The 25,091-nt window shown below is 43.9% G+C and overlaps 1 protein-coding gene across 1 annotated transcript in view; it reads left to right on the forward strand.

The window, feature by feature from the left end:
• Positions 1-25,091, forward strand: part of LOC109912718 (neuralized-like protein 4) — a 107,428-nt gene that overhangs the window by 42,834 nt on the left and 39,503 nt on the right. The window contains exons 14-18 of the mRNA XM_048620064.1: positions 8,410-8,486; positions 13,800-13,878; positions 20,008-20,177; positions 21,792-21,920; positions 23,240-23,385. Coding sequence (XP_048476021.1) covers positions 8,410-8,486; positions 13,800-13,878; positions 20,008-20,177; positions 21,792-21,920; positions 23,240-23,385 — 601 coding nt within the window. The remainder of the gene's footprint in view (positions 1-8,409; positions 8,487-13,799; positions 13,879-20,007; positions 20,178-21,791; positions 21,921-23,239; positions 23,386-25,091) is intronic.

Below are 25,091 nucleotides of genomic sequence, written 5' to 3' on the forward strand. Positions count from 1 at the left end.
GCAAATATGTAGGCAGATCAGAGAGATGCAAGAGGAATAGGGTTATAGTATAGGATTTCTGGGACTGCCTTAGTGTGAAAGGATCAGGTGATGTGGAATTTTTCAAGTAGGATTTTTCAATTCAGGAGAGCTTTTGTGCCAATACATACATAGTGCTACTAGTGATGGGGCAGTACCTAATCTTAGGGAATGAATTCAGTCAAGAAGTTGAATTCTCTGGGCATTTTCAGGATAGTGATCATAACTCTAGGTTTCAAAGTCACTATTGAAGTTAAGTACCTAAATTAGGGAGAGTCCAATTTCAACATTATTAGACAGGATCTGGCAAAGCTAGACTGGAAGCAGTTACTTGCAGGTAAGTCTATATTTGGAAAGTGGCAGTCTTTTAAAAGTGATATAAGCAAGAGTTAAGGGCCAGCATGTTCCTTTCAGAGTGAAGAGCAAAGACAGATATCCAGGAACCCTGGGTATCCAGGGATATTGGAAGTTTATTAAAGAAAAAGAATGACGCATATGTTAGTTACAGAGCATTAAAAATAGTGGAGACCCTACAGAAATGTAGTGTGTGTAGGGGAGATGCTTAAAAAGAAATTAGGAGGGCAAAGAGGGGCCACAAAATACCTTTGGCAGATAGGATTATGGAAGACCCCAAGACATTTTATAAATATATTAAGAGCAAAAGGGTTACCAGGGAAAGAGGGACAATCTGTGCGTGGATCTAGAGGAGAAATTAATATTTCTCAACTGTATTCACAAAAGGGAAACACATTGTAGCTGGAGATTTCATTTGGGATGATGAGGTTCTAGAGCATGTTAACATTAATAGGTAGGGTTTAGATGTTTTAACAGGCATAAAAGTGCATAAATCCCCAGAGCCTGATCATATGTCATGGAATCCCTACAGTGTGGAAACAGGCCCTTCGGCCCAACAAGTCCACACCGAACCTCAAAGCATCCCACCCAGACCCACCCTGTTATAACCCATCTAATCTACACATCCCTGAACACTATGGGCAATTTAGCATGGCCAATCCACCTAACCTGCCCGTCTTTGGACTGTGGGTGGAAACCGGGCGAAACCCACGTAGACACGGGGAGAATGTGTAAACTCCACACAGCCAGTCGCCCGAGGGTGGAATTGAACTTAGGTCCCTGGCGCTGTGAGGCAGCAGTGCCGCCCATGTATCCCAGGCTGGTATGGGACAAGATTGTAGGGGCCCTGGTGGTGATATTTAATACTTGGCTGGCCAAAGATGAAGTGCCAGATGACTGGAAGATAGCTAATGTTGTTCTTTTATTCAAGTAGGGCAGCAGGGAAAGGCCAGGTAATTACAGATCTGTTAGTCTGACATCGGTGGTAGGGAGATTCTTGGAAAAAATTCTGAGGGAAAGGCAGGGATTGATCAGGCATATCAGCACAGATCTGTTGGAGGCAGATCCTGTCTGACTAATTTAAGGTTTTGAAAATTTGACTTAATATATTGATGAGTTTAGTGCAGTTGATGCAGTTTACATGGACTTCAGTAAGGCCTTTGACAAGGCCCTACGTGGAAGGCTGGTCCAAAAGGTAAGAGCCCATGGGATTCAAGGCCAGTCGGCAAACCAGATCCAAAACCGGCTTGCAAATGAGCTCCTAAGGGTGAAAGAGTAGGATTGTTTTTATGACAGGAAGTCTGTAACCAACGGTGTACCACACCGATCAGTGTTGTAATGCTAGTTGTCATGTCCGTTAACGACTTGGATGTGAATGTAGACCGTGTAATTATTAATTTTGCAGATGGCACATAAATTGATGGTGTTGCTAGGGAGGAGGATGATCTCAGGCTACAGTCTGATATTATCAGCTGGTAAATTAGGCAGAACAATGACGGATGGCATTTAATCCTGATAAGTGTGCGATAGTGCATTTTTAGAGGTCTAATAATGGAAGGATTTACTCAATGAATGGTAGGTTCGTTCAGGAGTACTGAAGAACAGATGAAACTTTTGTTCATTATGTCTGTAGATTCCTGAAGGTGTCAGCACAGGTAGGCAGGGTGGTGAAGAAGGCATATGGGATACTTGCCTTCATTGGCTGGGGCATAGAATAAAGGAGAAAGGAAGTCTTATTGCACCTTTATAAAACATTAGTCAGGCCATAGATGATACTGAGTGTGGCGACCAGCACTGCACAATTGGAAGGATGTGAGTGCAGAGAAGATTCACCAGGATGTTTCCTGGGATAAAATGTCTGTTATGAAGGAAGACTGGGTAGGCTGTGTTTGTCTTTCCTGGACCAGAGGAATTAATAGGTGTAGGTAGTAGGTCATGACAATCTTTTCCCTGTGGCTGATGTGTCTAAGATGGATAGCATAAGTTTTTAAGGTGATGAATGAGTGGTTCAGAAGAGATATGAGGAAAAGGTTTTTCACCCAGCAGGTAGTAGAAATATGGAACGCACTGACTGAAAGGATGGTGATGGCAGGTACTCGCGAAACATTTAAGAAGCAGCTTGACGATCACTTAAAATGTCAGGCCGTAGTCCAGGTAAATGAGAGAAGTATAGTTTGGCGTTTGTTGGTCGGCATAGACATGGTGGGCCAAAGGTGTTTCTAGGCCGTACGGCTCTACAACATATATGCTTTTTATAGTCATAGAGTCATCATAATCGCTAACTGGCTAGTTCCACTTGCCTACACTTGGCCCATATCACTCCAAACATTTCTCGTTCATGTACTTACCCAAATGTCTTTTAAACGTTGTAACTGTATCTGCATCCATTGCTATCCCTGGAAGCTTGTTCCACTCTCTGTGTAAAAAAAAAAAAAGTTGCCCCCATTTTTAAAGCTTTCTCCTGTCACCTTAAAATTATGCCCCCTAGTCTTGAAGGCCCCCACCCTAGGGAAAAGACACTTGCCATTCACCTTCTCTGTACTCTTCATGATTTTACATATCTCTACAAAGTCACCCCTCAACCTCCTATCTCCAGTGGAAAAAGGTCCCAACCTATCCACCATCTCCTTATAACTCAAACCCTCCATTCCCAGCAACAGCCTGGTAAAACTCTTCATACCCCTTTCCAGCTTAATAATATCCTTCCTATAGCAGGACAACCAGAACTGGACACAGTACTCCAGAAGAGGCCTCACCAGCATCCTGTACAACCTCAATATAACATCCTGACTCCTATACTCAAAAGTCTGAGCAATGAAGGCAAGCGTGCTAAACACATTCTTAACCACCTTCTTAACAACAGACAGCATGGTTCAGTGTGGGGGAGGTTGTGCCTCACTAACTTCATTGAGTTTTTTGAGGAAGTGATGAAGATGATTGATGAGGGAAAAGCAGTTGATGTTGTCTACATGGACTTCAGTAAAGCCTTTGACAAGGCCCCTCATGGCAGACTGGTACAAAAGGTAAAGTCAAATGGTATCGAGGTGAGCTGTAAAGATGGATACAGAACTGACTTAGTCATAGGAGACAGAGGGTGGCGGTGGAAGGATGCTTTTTGGAATGGACGTTTGTGACCAGTGGTGTTCCACAGGGATCAGTGCTGGGACCTCTGCTGTTCATGATCTATATAAATGATTTTGAGTAAAACATAGCTGTTCTAATAATTAAGTATGCAGATGATACAAAGATTACTGGAGTTGCGCGTAGTATGGATGATTGTCAGAGGATATAGATCAGTTGGAGGCATGGGCAGAAAAATGGCAGATGGAGTTTAATCCAGACAAATGTGAGGTGATGCATTTTGGAAGGTCAGGTACAGGTGGAAATTATACAGTAATTGGCAAAACACTTAGGAGTATTGATATGCAGAGGGATCTGGGTGTGCAGGTCCACAGATCACTGAAGGTGGCAGCGCAGGTAGATAAGGTTGTGAAAAAGGCCTATGGCATGCTTGCCTTCATTGGAAGGGGCATTGAGTATAAGGATAGACAAGTTATGCTGCAGCTTTATAGGACTTCAGTTAGGCCACACTTGAAATATTGCATATAGGTCTGGTCACCACACTACCCAAAGGATGTCGATGCTTTGGAGAGGGTACAGAAAAGGTTTACCAGGATATTGCCTGGTATGGGGGATTTTAGCTATGAAGAGAGGTTGGATAGACTGAGTTTGTTTTCACTGGAACGCAGGAGGTTGAAGGGCGATCTGATAGAAGTTTATAAGATTGTGAATGCCATGGATAGAGTGGAAAGTATGAGACTTTTTCCCAGCGAAGAGGTGTCAATTGCTAGGAGAAATAGGTTCAAGGCACGGGGGGAATGTTTAAAAGAGATATGTGAGGCAAGATTTTCACACAAAGGGTGGTGAGTGCCTGGAACGCGCTGCCAGAGTAGGTGGTGGAAGCAGACACAATAGCAGCATTCAAGAAATACCTGGAAAAGGTACATGAATAGGAAGGGAATAGAGGGATACGGATCCTGCAAATGAAGACAGTTTTAGTATGGAAGGGCAAAATGTGTTGGTGCAGGCTTGGAGGGCTGAAGGGCCTGTTCCTGGACTATATTGTTCTTTGCTCACCCTGTCTTTATGTAACGCAGACTTCAAAGAATTATGTACCTGAACCCTACGTCTCTGTTCTACAAGACTACCCAAGACCCTACTTTTAATTGTATAAATCCTGCCCCTGTTTGATATACCAAAATAGAATACCTCACATTTATCCAAATTAAACTCCATCTGCCACTCTTCAGTCCATTGATCCAGTTGTTCAAAATCTCTTTGTAATCTTAGAAAACTTTCTTCACTGTCCACTAATCATGGGTTCAATCGCAAACTTAATAACCAAGTCTTTTATATCCTCATATTCTATTTTCTTTTTCCCCACTTTATCCTGTCCTGATACCTTAGGGAACTGGTGTGTATGCACACCAAGGTTCCTCTGATCTTTGGTACTTCTCAGGGTCCAACCATTCATCACGTATTCCCGGCCTTGTTTGTCTTGACCAAGTGCTTCATCTCATGTTTATCTGGATTGAATCCTGTTTGCCACTGATAAGCCAATCTGACCAGCCGTTTATAACCTCCTGTAATCTAAGGCTATTTACCACCCCACCAATTTTTGTATCTCTACGAATTTACTGATCAACTGTCCTACATTCAAGCCTAAATCATTTATATCAACCACAAACTGCAAGAGCCCCAACACTGACCCCTTTTGGACCCCACTAGACATAGACTTCCAGTTGGAAAACACCCCTCAAACATCACCCTGTGCTTCCTGTCACTTGGCCAATTGTGGATCCAATTTGCTAGATTTCCTTGGATCCCATGGGCCCTTACCTTTGCTATCAGTCTCAGTGTGGAACCTTGTCAAAAGCCTTACCAAATTCCAAGTAGACAACATCAAGAGCATTGCCATCATCTGCACACTTGGCACCTTTTTGGAAAATTCAGTTAAGTTTGTCAGACATGACCTCCCCCTAATAAAACCATGCTGACTGTTCTGGATGAAGCCCTGCCTCCCCAAGTCCAGATTAACTCTGTCCCTCAGAATTGCTTCCAATAGTTGCCCCACTAGATTGACTGGCTTGTAGTTTCCTGGTTTATCCCTTGCTCTCGTCTTGAATAATGGTACAACGTTGGCTGTCCTCCAGTCATCTGCTGTGGCCAGAGAGGAATTGAAAATTTCCTCTCTTGCTTCACTCAACAACTTTGGATATATTTCATCCAGCCCTAGAGATTTATCTACTTTGACGCCTATCAAACCACTCAATCTCCTCACTGCGCATGCTAATTTTGTTAATTGTATCACAGACCTTCTCCGTGATTTCTGTACTGATATCATCCCTCTCGCACGAACATACAGTATTCATTTAGAACCCTACCTACACCATCTGACTCCACGGACAAATTACACCCGGTTACCAAGATTACACAGATAGGGAAGTGTTTAGGATAGGAGGAGCTGACAGGTTTCGAGAGAGATGAGTCTGTGCAGTGCTTCAATAACCAGAATGAGGTTTCTGTAACCAGGAGACATTGTACGTGAACAGAGAGAATTCAATTGGTAAGCAAGTCCGGTTAGAAATTTGGGCATGGATGGCAGAATTTAGGTGGCTGTATTTACTGATTCGTGGATCATGGGGAGGCTGGTCAGTGGTGTGTTCATTGAAGCAATCAAGCAAATCATGCGACAGACACACAAGCTTATAAAGGTGAGTCAGTCCAGCAAATAAACGCAGCATCCTAGCTGGAATATGATGACTAGACACAATACTGCTCTCCCTGCCCCGTCATTCCACACTTCTCCCCACATGCCTCCTCCCCAAAAAGCCACATAACCTCTGTTCACGCCATTGATCAGGTAATTGAGTAAGTGCAGGAAAGTATTCAGACTCCACGCTGAGAGGGTAGCTTTCTTACCTGAGTCAGAAGGTCATCAGCTCAAGTTCCACTTCAGAGACCTTAGCTGCAAAATGGGGAGAGAATGTCTGAGCCTATATTTATTCCTCAATTAACATTGGCAAATGAAACAGGTTATGTGGTTCATTCTCACATTGCTGGATTTTGGATCTTGCTGTGCATGGTTTCACTGCCCGTGAGAACAGTGACTATAAGTCAGAGGAACGTTACTGGCTGCAAACCTACTTTAGGATGTGCTGAAGTTGTGGGAGGCATTCGAGAAATGTGCTTTTTGCTTTTTTATTTGTTTAATGTGATGTGAACTCTGATCCAATCATGGATTGGTCCTGCTGCACCTCAGAAGTGCGCAGAACATGAGCAGCTGCCACAGCGGAGACTCTCTATTCTCTCAAAGGCATTGCATTCCCCATTTTATATTGTGGCATCCCATTCCTCCTGCAACATTGCTGAAAAAGGCAGGTTTTGTTGAAGATTTTTTGTTTTTCTCTTATCAGGACACTTCATAAGAATCTCAAACTAAAAGAACAACATTTACTTCGTGTGAGTTGAGAGTTCACTATAGATGTTGTTTTCTTTCTTTCTGCAATTTTGAATTGTCTTGATGAGTGCAAGATGAAAAGCTTTGAGAAGATTTATTTTTTTCACCAATACGCAAGTTCTGTGCTATCTATCTATCCCTAATATTCCTCCCTCTTTCCATCCACCACTCCACCTTTTGCGTTACGAATGTCTAATTGCTTCGAATCTGATCTGGTGTTGCCATGGGGTCAAGAGATGATGTTGGGAGACATGGGATCACAGGTTGGGGTTGAGAGACAAGGGTGTCAGGAAAAGATGTCAGGAGGTGTGGGGTCAGGGCTGATGTTGAGAGGCGTGGGGTCAGGACAACGTCGGGAGACTACGGTGAGGGTTTGCCATCATCACAAAATGTGAACTTGGGACAACGTGAAGAGGTGTGAGGTAAAGGGCCTTGGCAGTGTGAGGTCAGAGGTTAGCATGCCTCCACTATAACAGGAACTAGGCTGCAAAGCTCCTAGATAACAAGGTGTGGAGCTGGATGAACACAGCAGGCCAAGCAGCATCAGAGGAGCAGGAAGGCTGACGTTTTGGGCCTTCTTCAGAAATGCGGGAGGGGAATGGGGTTCTGAAATAAATAGGGAGAGAGGGGGAGGCGGATAGAAGATGGATAGAGGAGAAGATAGGTAGAGAGGAGATAGACAGGTCAAAGAGGTGGTGATGGAGCCAGTAAAGGTGAGTGTAGGTGGGGAGTTAGGGAGGAGATAGGTCAGTCCAGGGAGGACAGACAGGTCAAGGAGGCGGGATGAGGTTAGTAGGTAGGAGATGGGGGTGGGGCTTGAGGTGGGAGGAGGGGGTAGGTGGGAGGAAAGACAGGTTAGGGAGGCGGGGACAAGCTCCTAGATAGGTTGTGAAGCCCCTTGAAACATCCTCGGACCTTGAAAGGTGCTATGGAAATGCAAGTCTTTCTGCTATGAAAGATCATTGTCGTGTCCTCTGTCAGAATTTAGAATTTTGACCTGGTAAGGGAAGGCACATATTCAGTTGAAAAAGAGGAATCTTGATTTTTATCAAAGGTTTTAAGTTCCTGCAATCATTCAGGGACAAGTGAAAGATTCTGATGCAGTTTCCTCGGAACTATGGCTCACACTAGAATCGAGGTCCACTGATTCCTTGAATAAGAGACTTTTCTTGCCAGGAGAGACTGAATAGAGTAGAATATGCTGATGTTCTCAGGGGCTCGACCGTTTTGAACTGAGATGTGGAAAAGGTTTGTTCACCAAGAGGGCCTCCATTTTTTGGAATTATCTACCCAGAAGACATTGTTGAGAATATTGGCACTCATCAATTGATTTTTGGGCACAGACGGAATCGAGGGGTATATAGATCAGGCATGAAGGTGGAGTTGAGGTGACTGATCTTATAGGAGGAGCAGGCTTGAAGGGTTAAAATGCCTTCTCCTGCTTCTATTTGTGATGTTCTCAGCTAGAGATTTTTTAAAACTATTTTCAACAGCTGGCTTGTTGATTTGCTTTTCAGAGCATTGAGGGAAGGAGAGATGTTTGAAATATTGATTCAGAAAATGGTAGACCGGTGGTCTGGATCCATCGAGGCAGGTGAGTAACAAGATAGGTGGTTTTCCTTAGAGAATATAGAGAGAGGTGAACTGAGGCTCACACCGGAAGGGGGCTGTATTGGCCCAGGGTGGCGACTAAGGTTTGTGAACCCCTACCGTCCATTCCCTGCTGTAAAGACTCTACCCATGGACAGTGACTGAGCCTGCGACTGGCTCAGGAAGCAATGAGGCCACTGGTCAAGTAACAATTTGTAGCCACCATGCTGCTTTTCACAGAGGCCTGTGTTGGGGTCGTTCAAAAAGTTTCTGGCCTTGATGCCCAGCAGTTGGCACCTCAAGATCAGATCCAGCTCTGCGGGCAACTCTGAAGTCCAGGAGCTTAGCTATCAATTCCACATGGCTACCCAAAATTCCAGCCTGTATTTGACATCACCCAAGTGCTGCAGCTTTGGGTTTCGTCAACCAGTGAGCTTCGTTCTGAATCATCTCACGGAGAACCACCTCCCAAGTACACGATCTAAAGCGTCATTTATGTCAACTTCCCCAGTTCATCTGCGGAATCTAATCCTCTGGATCCAGTTGCAGGGCCAGTGAGCTTCACAGTGGCCCATGTGTTTCCCAAGTTGAGATGCATTTGAAAAACAATGCATTGCAGAAGCTGGCAATCTGAAATAAAAACAGAAAATGCAGGAAGCACTCTGTGGGTCAGGCAGAGAAATAATTGCTGTTTGAGACATTGCATCAGAACTGGAAAGAATTTTAACCAAGTTCAGAGGTATTGAAAGCTATGACAAGGGGTGATGTCAGGTCCTGGGTAATGTGGTACTCCTGACATTTACACTTCGTTCAAACCTTTGGGGTGAAGGTATGATGTAATGGTAATGTTACAAGGCTAGCCATCTAGAGGCTCAGATTCAAATTCAGTCTCGAGGGACACAGGTTCAAATTCCATCACGGCAGCTGGTGGAATTTGAGTTCCGCCAATAAATCTGGAAAATAAAGTGAGTCTCAATAGTGGTGACCAGAACTCTATCATGGATTGTTTACCAATCACAGAAATGTTATGCTGAAGCAGGAGTGTTATGGCCCAGACCAAAGGTCCTCAAAATATATTAAGAAGATAGCCTAGACCCTAGCGCTTTCTTATTTTTAAAAGGCAAGTGAAAGGCGTTGTGTTCTGGATGCCGTTCAATTGGCCAAATTACTGGGCTTGAAGCAAAACACGCTTTATTGATACACTGTAGTTAAAATACAAACAAAAGAAGGAAGAATTGGAATAACTTGACTCTATTGGAAAACTTAACAGAATAATAGATTATTTAACTACTAAACAGCAACTGTTCCAATACACTGACATCCCATAAACATTCCCTCGGCAAAGGCAAATTCAGTAAAATAGAACATAGAACAGTACAGCACAGTACAGGCCCTTCGGCCCACAATGTTGTGCCGAACTTTTACCCTAAACCTAAGGTCTATCTAACCTCCACCCCTACCTTATACTATCATCCATATGCCAATTTAATAGCCACTTAAATGCCCCTAATGAGGCCGACTCCACTACCCTCTCCGGTAATGTATTCCACATCCCTACCACTCTCTGAGTAAAGAACCTACCTCTGACATCTCCCCTATATCTACCTCCACTCACTTTAATACTATGCCCCCTCGTAATAGCTACCTCTACCCTCGGAAAAAGTCTCTGGCTGTCTACTCTATCTATACCTCTGATCATGTTGTACACCTCTATCAAGTCAGCTCTCATCCTTCGTCGTTCTAAAGAGAAAAGCCCTAGCTCTCTCAACCTTTCCTCATAAGACGTTTCCCCCCCATTCCAGGCAACATCCTGGTAAATCTCCTCTGCACCTTTACCAATGCTTCCACATCTTTCCTGTAATGAGGCAACCAGAACTGGACACAATACTCCAGATATGGCTGAACCAGGCTTTTGTATAGCTGGAGCATAACTTCATGGCTCTTGAACTCAATCCCTCTATTAATGAAAGCTAACACACCATATGCCTTCTTAACAACTCTATCCACCTGGGTGGCAGCTTTCAGGGAACTGTGGACGTGAACCCCAAGATCCCTCTGCTCCTCCACACTGCCAAGAATCTTTCCGTTAACCCTGTATTCTGCTTTGAAGTTTGTCCTTCCAAAATGAATCACCTCACACTTTTCAGGGTTAAACTCCATCTGGCACTTCTCAGCCCAGCTCTGCATCCTATCAATGTCCCTTTGTAACCTAGAACAGCCCTCCGCACTATCTACTACTCGACCCACCGTCGTATCATCCGCGAACTTACTAATCCCACCCTTCCATTCCTACATCCAAATCGTTTACAAAAATCACAAATAGAAGAGGACCCAGAACAGATCCTTGTGGTACACCACTCGTAACTGAGCACCATGTTGAATATTTTCCATCCACTACCACCCTTTGTCTTCTAAGGGTCAGCCAATTCTGAATCCAATCTGCCACATTTCCCCCTATCCCATATCTCCTTACTTTCTGCATGAGTCTACCATGGGGAACCTTATCAAATGCCTTATTTAAATCCATGTATACCACATCCACTGCTCTACCTTCATCCACGTGTTTGGTCACCTCTTCAAAGAATTGAATAAGGTTTGTGAGGCATGATCTACCCCTCACAAATCCATGCTGACTATCACGAATCAAACTGTTCCTATCCAAGCGATCATAAATCCTATCTCTCAGAGCCCATTCTAATAATTTGCCCACCACTGAAGTAAGACTAACTGGCCTGTAATTTCCAGGGTTATACCTACTCCTTTTTTTTGAACAAGGGAATGACGTTTGCCACTCTGTCCAGTCTTCCGGCACTATACCCGTGGACAGTGAGGACAAAAAGATCATCGCCAAAGGCCTTGCGATCTCTTCTCTCGCTTCCCATAGAATCCTTGGATAAATTCCATTAGGCCCGGGGAACTTATCTATCTTCAAGTTCCTCAAAATTCCTAGTACATCTTCCTTACTAACATCCACCCCCTCTAGCCTACCAGCCTGTTTCACACTGTCCTCCCCGACAACTAGGTCCCTCTCAGTTGTGAATACTGAAGAAAAGCATTCATTAAGGACCTCTCCTATCTCTTTGGGCTCCATGCACAAATTCCCTTTACAATCTTTGATCGGCCCTACCCTTTCCCTGGTTGTTCTCTTATTCCCCACATACGTGTAAAAAGCCTTGGAGTTTTCCTTGATCCTATCTGCCAAGGTTTTCTCATGCAGTTAGGATCATGGTAAACCCCAAGGTTGTATAGATTGTATCACATGCAATTCTTCAGTTCCAGGAGGACAGAACATCAAGACAAAACTCTCTGTGTGAGAGAGAGAGAGAGGGGACTCAATGGTTTTGCTGTAGCAGGGAGAGATGTATAGCAGCTTCCAAACCCCAATAGCCACTGAAAGCTAAACTAAAACCCTGGTTCTATGGGAGCCTGACTCCACCCATTCATTCTGCTTCTATTGTTCCAACTTTAAAATAAAACCCAGAAGCCGTCTACTTTATTGCTGGGAACAGACCACTCAACACCTCTGTTGCAACCTCTCTTCATTTTAAAAAAAAAATCAGGACAAAATACACCTCTTAAAGCCATAGCATCATTACAGGAGGCATCGTATCTACACTGGCTCTCTGGGTATTTTAACTTAGTGCCAATCTCCTCCTTTTCCCCTTTAATCTTGTACACTGTTTTTATTTAAATAAGAATCCAATGCCTTCTTGAAGGCCTCAATTAAACCTGCTAACACCGCACTTTTAGCAATGTACACTGACTTAACCACTCGCTGTATAAGGGCGTTTTTTTCTCAATCACATTTGCTTCTTTTGCAAACACTTTGAGACCGTGCCCTCTGTTTCTTGGTCCTTTTACATCTCTGTATCCAATCTGTCAAGAACAGTCGTGATTTTGAAATCTTCAGTCAAATCTCCTCTTAGCCATCTCCTCTCCAATGAAAGCATCTCGACTTCACCAATCTTTATTCATAACTGAAGTGTCTCATTCCTGGATTTTTTCTTATTCATTCACGGAATGAGAGAATTCACTGGCCAGGCAGCATTTATTGCCCATCCCTAATTGCCCACAGGGCAGTTGAGAGTCACCACATTGCTGTGGGTCTGGAATCACATGTAGGTCAGACCAGGTAAGGATGGCAGTTTCCTTCCCTAAAGGGCATTACTGACCAGATGGGTTTTTCCGACAATGGATTCATGGTCATCATTAGATTCTTAATTCCAGATATTTATTGAATTCAAATTCCACCATCTGCCGTGGCGGGATTGGAACCTGGGCCTCCAGAACGTCATCTGGGTCTCTGGATTACCAGTCTAGTGATAGTACCACTAGGCCATTGCCTCCCCCATTCCTGTGAAACCTCTTCTACACTCTCTCCAATATGTTCACATCAACGTTCCTATTCATTTTTCTGCCTCACGGCAGACCCATTAATCTGTGCATGGCAGTGACTTCCAGAGCCAGAAGCCAATGCCATAAACAGTGTTGGCACACCAGTTGCCATGCCACAGACGCTTGAAGCAACTGCAGATAGAGAGAAGATTGATTTACGTCCAAATTGGTTTTGAGTGGCACCCAGAACTGTGTGCAAAGTATTACAACTGAGTTGTTAAAAACTCATTCAAGTCACAATTGTCCTCTTGGAAAGGAAATATGACTCTTTACCCATTCTGACCTACATAGGACTCCAGACCCATGGTAATGAGGTTGACTCTCAACTGCTGTATGAAATGGTTGAGCAAGCTATTCAGTTCAAAGGCAGTAAGGAATGGACAGCAAATGCTGACCTTGCCTGCAACACTCTACATTCCATGAAAGAGTAAAGAAAAGAATTTGTTATGGCTCCCAACCTTTTTCATCTTCTGGTGAAATGTAAATAGATATTGCCTGACCTGCTGGGTATTTGCAGGATTACCTGTTTTTATTCTAGACCAATTAGGTGTGAATGCATCCGTCACAGTTACTGATGGACTGTGTAGCTAAATGATGTGGATGACTACATGACTATTTTAGACAGCCTTGCATTACTGTGCATGTTTCTATATAGTGTGTGAATCTAGAAATGCTATGTTGGGGAGTCTGAGGGATGTTTCTGACAGTGTCCTAGATATGCACACATCTGCATTAATAACATAGCCTGTGCTTATGTTGTAAGTTCCTGGTGTTGGATGCTGTTTGTATATATTCTGTTTGAACAAGCTGTTTTAAGTCCATTGGTTGTGCTGTATTCATTCTGGTGTGTATTTTTCCCATATTGTCCACTTTAATCACATTTTTCCTGTCATAGTTAATATTGAGACTCCCCCTTATTTAGGAGTTACAGCAATCCGTCCGGAGGACCTCGAATTTCCCAGCACTATGACGGATATAGACTATGACACTTGGATGTTGAGGTAATGCCAAAATTGGAATGCTCTGTTTAGTGGGGTTTGTGGTAGAAAGGGTGGTGAATTTATTCTGTGTTGAATCTGGCATTTATCTTGGTTCACTTTTCCTTGTCCAGGGAGGCTTCCACTTTTGAGCTGTGACCAGGAATGTCACTGACACTGGTCAAGCCGTGGTTTGAGCTGCGACTAGCTCAGAGTGTTGGTAGATGGCTGTAGAGCCCACAGGCTGGAGTTTGAGAGGCTCATGATACTCTTTGTAATGATACTCTCTGCTCCGACACCTGCAGGAAAAAGTCAGGCGGGCCATTGATCATAAGACACTAAGACTTGGGAGCAGAAATTAGGCCATTCAGCCCATCGAGTCTGCTCAGCCATTCAATCATGGCTGATAAGTTTCTCAACCCTATTCTCCTGCTTTCTCCCCGTAACCCTTGATCCCCTTGACAATCAAGAACCTATCTATCTCTGTCTTAAATATACCAATGACTTGGCCTCCACAGCCTTTTTGGCAGTGAATTCCATAGATTCACTACTCTCTGGCTGAAGATGTTTCTCCTTATCTCCGTTCTAAAAGGTCTTCCTTTTACTCTAAGGCTGCGCCCTCGGATCCTAGTTCTCCTACCAATGGAAACATCTTCCCAACATCCACTCTGTCCAGGCCATTCAGTATTCTGATCAGAGGAGAATAAAGCCTTTGTGGGCATTTTGTGGCAATTTATGTAATATTGGAACCATTTCAGGCACGGAGAGGAACTGGGTCTTTAGCTGTCAATCAGAATCAAGGTGGGGAGAGTTGAATAGGGGTGATGAAGAGAGCATGGAACCTAGTGTCAGTGCGTGTCTAATTCAACAGCAACACAAAATAGCTGGAAAAGCAACTAAGGCAGAGCAAGTTCAACCATGTGTTATCTCAAGGGAGTAAGGAGAGGCTGGATGGCCTCTACTTTAATGTCAGGAATATTAGAAGTAAGACTGATAAATTAAGGGTATGGATTAACACATGGAACTGTGATTTTGTTCCTATCGCAGTGATGTGGTTGAGAGAGGGACAACTTAATGATCTGGGATATAGAATCTTCAGGCAATACAGGGACGGGTGCAAAAGTGGAATTGGTGTCACATCATTAGATAGGAAGTCAGTTACTGCAGTAAGGAAAGAGGATATCTTGGAAGAATTGCCATGAGACTTTGTGGATAGAATTTAGGAATAAGAAGGGGGCAGTCACACTTAGAAGTGAATTATAGGCCCCCAAACAATCAGCAGGCAATTGAGGGGCAGATATGTAGTCAATTCACTAGGGTGTGTACAAACAATAATACAGTAATTATATAAGGGGATTTTGACTACTCCAATATTAATTGGGATAATCATACCATAAAGAGTTTAGAGGGAGCAGTTTTCTGGCCAAAGTAGACTGAGAACGGCTACTTCAGGGTAAATCTACAGCAGAACAGTAACAGGCATTCAGAAAGTTACTGGGGGCGGAGTACAGGTCCAACATGTTCCCTTTAGGGTGAAAAGGACGAGCAGCAAATGCAGAGAATCACTGATATCTAGGAAGAGGAAGTGTTGGCGGTCTTAGAAAATATAAAGGTGAATAAACCTCTGGGACCTGATCTAGTGTATCCCAGGGAAGCTAGGAAGGAAATTGCAGGGCCCTTTGCAGAAATATTTTCATCATCTATAAATACGGGTGAGGTGCTTAATGACTGGAGAGTGGCTAGGTTGTGCCTTTGTTTAAGGAGAAGCCTGGGAACTATTGATCTGTGAGTCTGACTTTGGAGGTGGGTAAGTTATTGGAAGTGATTTTGAAAGATAGGATTTATATGTATTTGGAGAGGAAAGGAATGATTAGGGATAGTCAGCATGGTTTTGCGCAAGGCAAATTGTGTCTCTTGAACTTGATTGAGTTTTTTGAGAGCGTAACCAAGAAAATTGAGGGCAGGGTGGTAGACGTTGTTTACTTGGACTTTAGTAAAGCCTTTGACTAGGATCCACATGGTCAGCTGATTAGTACAGTTAGATCGCATGGGATTCAGAGCGAGCTTCCCAATTCGATACAAAATTGGCTCAACAGCAGGAGATGTTAAACATTGTAACTGCACCCGCTCTGGATGTTCATGAACCACTTTCTTTTAAAAAAAAAAAAACGCTTTCTCCTCTCACCTTAAAAATATGCCCCTAGTCTTGAAATCCCCCACCGTAGGGAACGACACTTGCCATTCACCTTATCTACACCCCTCATGATTAACCATTGAGTGATGGTGGAGTGTTGTTTTTCAATGATGGAGGCCTGTGACTTGCGACGATCCACAGGGATCGGAGCTGGACCCACTTTTGTTTGTCATATATATAAATGATTTAGATGTGAATATAGAAAGCATAGTTCCTACGTTTGTGGATGACACCAAGTTTGGTACTATAATGGACAGTGAAGAAAGTTATCTAAGATTGCAAAAAGATCTTGATCAAATGGGTCAATGGGGTGAAGAGTGGCAAATGGAGTTTAATTTGGATAAATGCGAGGTATTGCATTATGGTAAAATAAACACAAAGGCAAGACTTGTATAATTAAAAGTAGGGCCTTGGGTAATGTTCTAGAACCAAAACACCTCAGCATTCAGGTACATAAATCTTTGAAGTTTGCATTACACATCAATAGGGTGGTTAAGAAGGTGTTTAGCATGCTTGCCTTCATTGCTGACACCTTTGAGTATAGGAGTTGGGACATTATGTTAAGGTTGTACAGGACCTTGGTGAGGCCTCTTCTAGAGTATAGTGTTCAGTTTTGGTCTCCCTTTTATAAGAAGGATATTATTAAGCTCAAGGGCTTCAGAAGAGATTTACCAAAATGTTGGGAATGGAGTGTTTGGGTTATAAGGAGAGGCCGGATAGAGCATGGGAGGCCGAGAAATGACCTTATCAAGGTTTATAAAATCATGAGGGGTGTAGATAAGGTGAATGGCAAGTGTCGTTCCCTAGGGTGGGGGATTTCAAGACTAGGGGGCATATTTTTAAGGTGAGAGGAGAAAGCGTTTTTTTTAGAGTGGTTCATGAACATCCAGAGCGGGTGCAGTTACAATGTTTAAAAAATATTTAGATAAGTATATGAATAAGAAATGTTTGGAGGGGTATGAGCCAAGTGTAGGCAGGTGGGACTAGTTTAATTTGGAATTATGGTCGGCGTGGACCAGTTGGATTGAAGGGTCTGTTTCCATGCTGTATGACTCCATGATTCTATGAATATACAGGACTGGATAAAAGGGAGAAGAGGGATGTGTTACAGGCAGAAAGGGAGAAAAATAATGGAAGCCCTAGAGGAGTATAGAAAGTATGGGAGGAGCTCAGGAAAGCAATGATAACGCTGGCAGGCAAGATTAGGGAGAATCCCAAGATATTCCACAAGTATGTCAAAGAAGGGAATAACCAGGAAAGGACTAGGACCTATTAGGACCAAGGGGACAATCTGAGTGTGAAGCTGGAGGATGTTTGGTAGAGTGTTAAATGATTACTTCACACCAGTCCTTAATCAGGAGTAGGAGGATCCAAGTACAGAATTCAAGAATGTAGTTTCTTCAGTAGTTCTTGAGCATATTAATGTGAGAAGCAAGGAGGTATTTGAGGGTTTGGCAAATTTAAAAATAAACAGATCCCCAGGTCTGGATGAGTTGTATCCCAGGCTGCTGTGGGATATGAGGGAAGAAATTACAGAGGCCCCTGACCCAAATCTTCTGATCAAATCAAGGGAAGTGCCTGAGGACTGGAGGATAGCTAATGTGGTTCCATTTTACAAGAAGAGTGGTAGACATAGACCAGTGAGCTATAAACCAGTGGCTTTAACATCAATGTTAGGGAAACTATTGGAGATAATAGTGAAAGATAAAATTAATCTCCATTTAGAGAAGCAAGATTTGATCAGGCGAAAAAAAATGTAAGAACTGCTGATGCTGGAAATCTGAAACCAAAACAAAAATTGCTGGAAAATTGCAGCAGGTCTGACAGCATCTGTGGAGAGAAATCAGAGTCAACATTTTGGTCCAGTGGTCCTTTGTCCCTTTGTCAGAATAGAAAGTTTGATCTGGGATAGTCAGCATGGCTTTGTCAGAGGGCAGTCATGCCAAACAAATCCAGTGGAATTTTTCGAGAAAATGACGAAGAGTTTAGATGAGGGTGGGGTAGTTGATATAGTTTGTATGGATATGTATGACACGCTTTGGAAGAAGGAACAAGGGAGAACTCAATGAATAGGAAGACACCAGGAAGCTCAGAGGAATCTTTGGGTGCTTGTCCACAGATCCCTGAAAGTGGCAGGACAGGTTAATAAGGTAGCTAAGAAGGTATACAGGACGTTCGCCTTTATCAGCTGTAGCATAAGAACAGGGAGTTCATGTTGGAACTATGTAGCACTTCAGTTAAGCCACAACTATGTGCAGTTCTGGTCTCCACACCACACTATGAGAAGCGTATGATTGGGAGGAGATACAGAAGAGGTTTAACAGGATGTTGCCTGAGATGGAGCTCTTTATTGACAAAGAGAGGCTGGATCAGCTTGGGTTGTTTTCTTTAGAACAGACGTGGTTGAAGGGGGGGACCTGATAGGGGTCTATAAGATTATGAGGGCCATAGACAGGGTAACTAGAATGCAGCTGTTCCCCTTAGTCAAGGGGTTAATAACAAGGGAATGCACCTTCGAAGTGAAAGGCAGGGAGTTTAGTGGGGAGTTGAGGAAAATATTTTCACCCAAGAGGGTTGTGGTGGTGGTATGGAATGCACTGCCTGGGAAGGTAGTTGAAGTGGGAAACCTCACAATCTTTAAAATTGTGGATGAGCACTTCAGTTTGTTTAGATTAGGTAGGTTTATAGGGGTTTGGGTCAGGGTGGGATGCTCTGAGGTTCGATGTGGACTTGTTAGACCAAAGGGCCTGTTTCCACACTGTAGGGATTCTATAAAAAAATTCAAGGCTATGGGCCTTATGGGAGAAAGTGAGACTAGTGCAGGTAGTAGTATATTTTTGGCGGCACAGGCTCGATGGGCCAAAGGGCTTCTTTGGTATTGTATGATTCTATGAATGAATCACCTAGCCAGTGGACCTTACTGGTCCGGTGGCCTCTCATTCCAGGCTGCCTTCCAGTAAGTTGAAAGGCCTGGGCGAAAGGAGGTGGAAGCCCAAACTAAGAAGGAAGTGCTTTAATGCTATAATTTTGCTGACTTTACTCTGTATCCAACAGTAACAGTATGCACCTTAAAAGTAGTAAATTGTTTGAGGTGCTTGAACAGAGCATCACCTAGCAGAACTCTCAACAAGTACACCGTAGAGACAGGTCAGTAACTCAGGCAGAGATGGAGATTCATAGAAACATCTGAAAGCAGGGGAGAGAGAAATTGTGAGTGAGAGAGAGACCACCTGTTGTGGACCAGTACAAATCTGGAGATACTCGAATTACAGGAGCACAGAGATCTTGGAGGATTGTAGTAGCTGGAAGAGATTACAGAGATGGACAAACTTGTAGTGCCTGGAGGAGTTTACAAAGATGGGGAGAGGTGTAGGGGCTGGAGGAGGTTAGAGATAGGGAGGGACATCAGAGATAAATCAGGTTATAGAGACAGGGAGAGCTATAGTGCGTAGAGAAGCTTATAGAGATGGAGAGAGATGTAGAGGCTGGAGGAGGTTACAGATAGGAAGGGACATCAAAGCTAGATCAGGTTATAGAGATAGGAAGAGGTGTAGATTACAGAGATGGGGGGATTTTGGGAATTAGTGTAGATTTTAGATAAGGAGGGTGAGATCACCAATCAATTTTGAAAACACTGATGAGAATTCAACATTTTGATGTTGTCAGCCTGGGAACTATTTGAGGTTCATTAGCGCAGAAGGCCATTTGGTCTCTCGAGCCTGTGCCCACGTTTTTAGATCCTGACTGACCCTACTTTGAGCCCTGTTGCCTCTGAGGGTGTGCACATGTTTTTCTTGACCAATCACGAGAGGAGTTTACCCCAGTCTTTAGTGATGGTCAGTTCCCTGGGGCCTTGCTGCATTGGTGTGCATGGGTGTCTATCATTGCCTGCCATGAGTGGTTACGGTTCTAAACATCTTTCTGATGATCTTGACCTATCATCCCGACCCCGCTTTCAGTGGCACAGCTATTATGCAAGACGGGAACACGATGCGCAACAATTATGGCTGCGATCTGGACTCATTAACCACTGGCTCGCGAATTGGGATGATGCGCAGCTCGAATGGCGACCTCCATTACTTCATCAATGGGGTGGATCAGGGAGTGGCGTGCTCAGGCCTACCGCCAGGTAAATTATCACCGTGAAGTAGATGTGCTTGGTGTCCAACCCTGGTGGAGGGAGGATCCATCAGCAAACGTTAATTTACTAGCCAGTTTTCACCAATACCTGGCATATGGAGACAGCAATCTGTTGCTCAGTTTGACTGCTTTCTCTAAATAGGGATAGCACTTCTTCTCCTCTTTCGTGCTCTCTCTTACGTTCTCTCATGATGCTGTCTCTTGCTGTCATTCCATTGCTATCTAGTCCTCAGGCCCTTCTTCCCTTGCTTTTGCACTCTCTAATGCTGAATTATTCTACTTCACTTCCACTCACATTCCCTCAACCTTGTTCCTTCAGTTTTTTACAGTGTCATACTGTCTTGCTGTCTTTCATTCTTGGTCTTGTTCCCTCGTTCCTTCACACTTGTTCCCTCACTAATATGGCCTCTTGCGCTATCTTGTTCTCTTTCCCCCTCTCCTTCATTTTTTAAAATATTCGTCCATGGATGTGGGCGCTGCTGGCTGGGCCAGCATTTGATGCCCATCCCCAATTGCCCTACAGAAAGTGGTGGCGAGCTGCCTTCTTGATCTGCTATGTTGTTAATATGATGCAAAATACTGTTAGGGAGGGAGTTCCAGAATTTTGATCCAGCAGCAATGAAGAAACAGCAATATTTTTCCAAGCCAGGGTAGTGAGTGGCTCAGAGAGGAATTTGAAAGATTCTATATTTCATCTTTCACACTCTATCTCTTTCCATCACTTGCTTTTCCTTCTAGGCCAAATGCTTGTTAGTTTAACCCCTATTATCAGGGTTCGGGCTATTATTCCCAGACTGACACTGCCCAGTTGTGAAGGCAGTACCTTTGAGAAGAGGTGTTTAAAACTTAGGACCCCTGCACAGAACCCCTCTCTACTTTTCACTGGAGAGAAGAGCTTCAGTCCCCCATGATGCTCAGCTTTGAATCAACACTCCAATTGGCTACTGCATGAAATGGTGCATAAGCCCTTTGAGAAAGGAATCACTTTGAGGTCAACAGTCAGGAGCCAGGGAGAAATTGCCTCAGTTTGTGTCCAGTCCAGGGGCACAGAAGCCTTGCAGTCTGTTAACTCAGCAGAAGCTGGTGTTGTCAGAAGGTCTTGCCCTTGTCTCTGAAACTGCATGTCTCCCAATTGGCATGATTCAAGATGAAGAGCGAAAGAAATGCCTGAGAGCAAAGGGAGGCGCATTCACCAATGAGCTAACAGTGCAAGTGTCATCCTTTTAAACTGTGGGATGACAGGTGAAGTCTTGAGTGACATTGTAGAAATACCTGTCGTCAAGCTGTTCAAAGGGGTTGGCTGTGGGAATCCATAGGGTCTAAGAAGAGTGATCTCTGCCTCCATCATATTCCTCAGCAAGGAAAGGACCATGATCAAAACGCTTAGTGCACAATTGCAGCTCCTCTTACCTCAGTTAGATTTTCATGTTCGGTTACATCTCAGAGACAGGGCTACCTAATATGAGTTTGCTTCTTGTTCTTCACTTCACCCCTACAGTCCCCCTCAGTTTCTGATGGAGAGTAACAAGAGGTGTTTGTTTTAATTGAAGTTCAGCGAGTGTACTGCAGCTGCTATTTACTGTCCTCTTTCCTCTGCCTGCAGAGCTTTATGCTGTGGTTGATCTGTATGGACAGTGCGTCCAAGTATCTATTACCAGCGGCTCACCACCTGTGGACAACAGCCTGTCACTGAGCAATGCCACAGAGAAGTCCTTCCCAATACATTCCCCAGGTATGCATATAACGTCTGCCATTCGTGTTCCTCTGCCATCACCAGCAACACCTGCTCTGTCACGCAGCACTGCCAATAGTCTGTTGTTCAGTAGAAAGCCTGGGTTTGAGATGCTGCTGCAAATCTTAGAGATCTTTTCTCCAACCCCAGCCATCTTAGCCCCATCCCTTCCACTGCAATTTACTTAACCAGATAAGAATACATTGGCCACCAGGGTCTTAAGTTCCTTGTTGCAATAGCTGTTTACTACTAGTTGGGGAAAGGGTTTAATGACACCACATTTTTGCTTCCCTATCCTTGGGTCTAAGGATCCGGGAGAGGGAGAAAGCTTGGCCCTCCTGCCTGTTGCCCCCACCAGCTCCACCCAAGTGGCAGAGAGGCAGTGTTATGTTTCAATGCAATGCTTTCTGCAACTCAGATAACCTGACAAAGATCCACCTTCCACCTTTTGCCCGTGAAAGATGGCTGTTTGGTCAAGGTACCTGAACAGCAGTGGTTGCTTGGGATTGGAGCTGGAAGAGATGGAGGAGTGGGGAATCTGCCATGTTCGAATGTAAGATGAGATAGCAGTTAGGCAGTGTCACCCCCATCATTGATTGGGAGTCCGTTACCCTGGGGAGTTACTGAGACACTGCAGTGGCTGAAAGATGGCATTAGAGTATTAAAAAATGAAATGTTCAGTTGATGGGCTTTAAGACAGAGTAGTGTAGAGGTTTGAGTCTCTGTGCACTCCCCTCCCATGATTGTTGTATCAACATGAATGCCCATAAAGTTTTAATCACTACCTTAATTCACCCTTCCCGAGGAACGCACATTGCTAGAAGTTCCTCCAGACTGTTCATTTGTCTTGGTGTTCATAGAAAGTGGGTCAAGACTAGGTAAATTCATGCGCATATTGTCCTGTAAACATGAGATGTGTAGGGGAGAGAGAGAGAGATGAAGCAAACACTCTGGCATGCGCCTGTGTGTTTTTTGTTTAAACCTGTGTAGCAGATGTGCACGAATTTGTAATAAATAAGGACATGAGAGTGTGCAAACTTCAAATTATCAGCTCCATCCCTCCTTCAAAGAGACAACAGTTGTACCATCCATGTGTGACCTGGATAATAACAAGTGTCTAGTTCAGACCCCTGAGGTAAGGTCCAGGCACGTCAAACACTGACATGTGTCCCTGCTGACCACAGCAGTACAGTTTCTCCAATGAACACGTCATGCCAAGAGTGCTGTTGCTTTAAAGGGGTTGCACAAGTGTGGGATTTAGGCAGGTGAGTGGCAAATGTGGTTGACGCTTCGAACTGACACACACTGTCACCTTTCAGTTCCAGGAATCGCGCACCGCTTCCATTCCAACTGCGGGAAGAACGTGGCATTGCAGAATGACGGGTGTCGAGCTGTTCGGATCCATGGCTTTTCCCATGGGGTTGTTCTAAGCATGAAGGAGTTGAGGTCTGATGAGCTCTTCGAGGTAACTCAAACAATAGTCTTCTTGCAGCTGACATGCCAAAGAGGCAATTAGAGTGATAGAAATCTACAGACAGAAAAAGGCACTTCAGCCCATCGTGTCCCTGTACCAGTCAAACACAGCCACCGCACTTGGCCCGTAGATTTGTATGCCCTGGCATCGCAAGTGCACATCTAAATACTTCAGTGTTATGAGGGTTTCTGCCTCTACCACTCTTGCAGGCAATGAGCTCCAGATTCCCAACACCCCGTGGATTAAAACCTTTTTCCTCACATCTATAGTCCTCCTGCCTCCTACTTGAAATCTATGCCGCTTTGTCATTGATCGTTCCATCAAGGGGAAAGGTTTCTTTCTATCTACCCTATCTACGACCTTCGTAATTCTATACATCTTAATCACATGCCCTCTCAATCCCCTCTGCTCCAATGAAAACAACCCCAGTCTTTCCAATCACTCTTAATAACTGATTAGATTAATACATTCAAAATCATCAACTATTTAGAGGGATGGATTAACAAAAACCACCTCCAATGGCTGACAGTTTGGTAACCAGAGGCCACAGATTAAATCTGATTGGCAAAAAGAACCAGAGGCAATATCAGCCAATAATTTTGACATTGCCAATGATTAGACTTTGAAATTCTCTGATTGAAAAGTTGAATTGGGTAAGTATTTAAAGGTGAAAAAACATGGTCATGCAATAGAAAAAGACAAAGGACGTGAGACTAACTGGATTGAACTCAATGGACTGATTGGTCTCCTTCCAAAAGTGGTGTTCAAAACAAGCAAGGAGTTTTGATACCGGAAATGTGTGTGGTAGTTGCTCAGATCAAGGGTGAGACTAGCTCACAGCAAGAATCTGTGCAATCGGCATAAAGGAAGAGTTTGCAGATTGACAGTGAACCACACAAAGTTGCACCTTCTATGACCATCAGGCCATGGAATGGGACTTCTTTTCATTTACTCGCAGGCCATGGGTGTTGCTATCTAGCTACTTGCTATAGTATTCTGAAACTCTTACCTGGTCTTGTAGCCACAGTATTTGTATGGTGAGTCCAGCAGAGCAGTGGTTAAGGTTATCTCTTTTTGGAGATAGTTATTGCCTGACATTTGTGTGGCACGAACATTCCTCATGATAGACTGGTTGGCAAGATTAGACCACATGAAATACGGCAGATCTAGCCATTTGGAGCATAACTGGCTCGAGAGAAGAAGACAGGGGGTGGTGATGGAGGAGGGTTGTTTTTCAGACTAGTGGCCTATGACCAGCAGTGTGCTTCAAGGATCAGTACTGGGTCCACTGCTTTTCGCCATTTATATAAACGGTTTGGATGTGAACACAGGAGGTATGGTTAGTAAGTTTACAGATGACACCAAAATTGGATGTGTAGTGGACAGTGAAGAATGTTACCTCAGAATACAACAGGATCTTGATCAGATGGGCCAATGGGCTGAGGAGTGGCAGATTGAGTTTAATTTAGATAAATGTGAGGTGCTGTATTTTGGAAAGGCAAACCAGGCAGGACTTATACAATTAATAGTAAGGTTCTGGGGAGTGTTACTGAACAAAGAGACTTTGGAGTGCATGTTCATAGTTCCTTGGAAGTGGAGTCCCAAGTAAACAGGATAGTGAAGGATGTGTTTTGGTATGCTTGTTTTTATTGGCCAGTGCATTGAGTATAGGAGTTGGGAGGTGATGTTGTGGCTGT

This window comes from Rhincodon typus, chromosome 45 (assembly GCF_021869965.1).
Source record: "Rhincodon typus isolate 14 chromosome 45, sRhiTyp1.1, whole genome shotgun sequence".
Classification (NCBI taxonomy): domain Eukaryota; kingdom Metazoa; phylum Chordata; class Chondrichthyes; order Orectolobiformes; family Rhincodontidae; genus Rhincodon; species Rhincodon typus.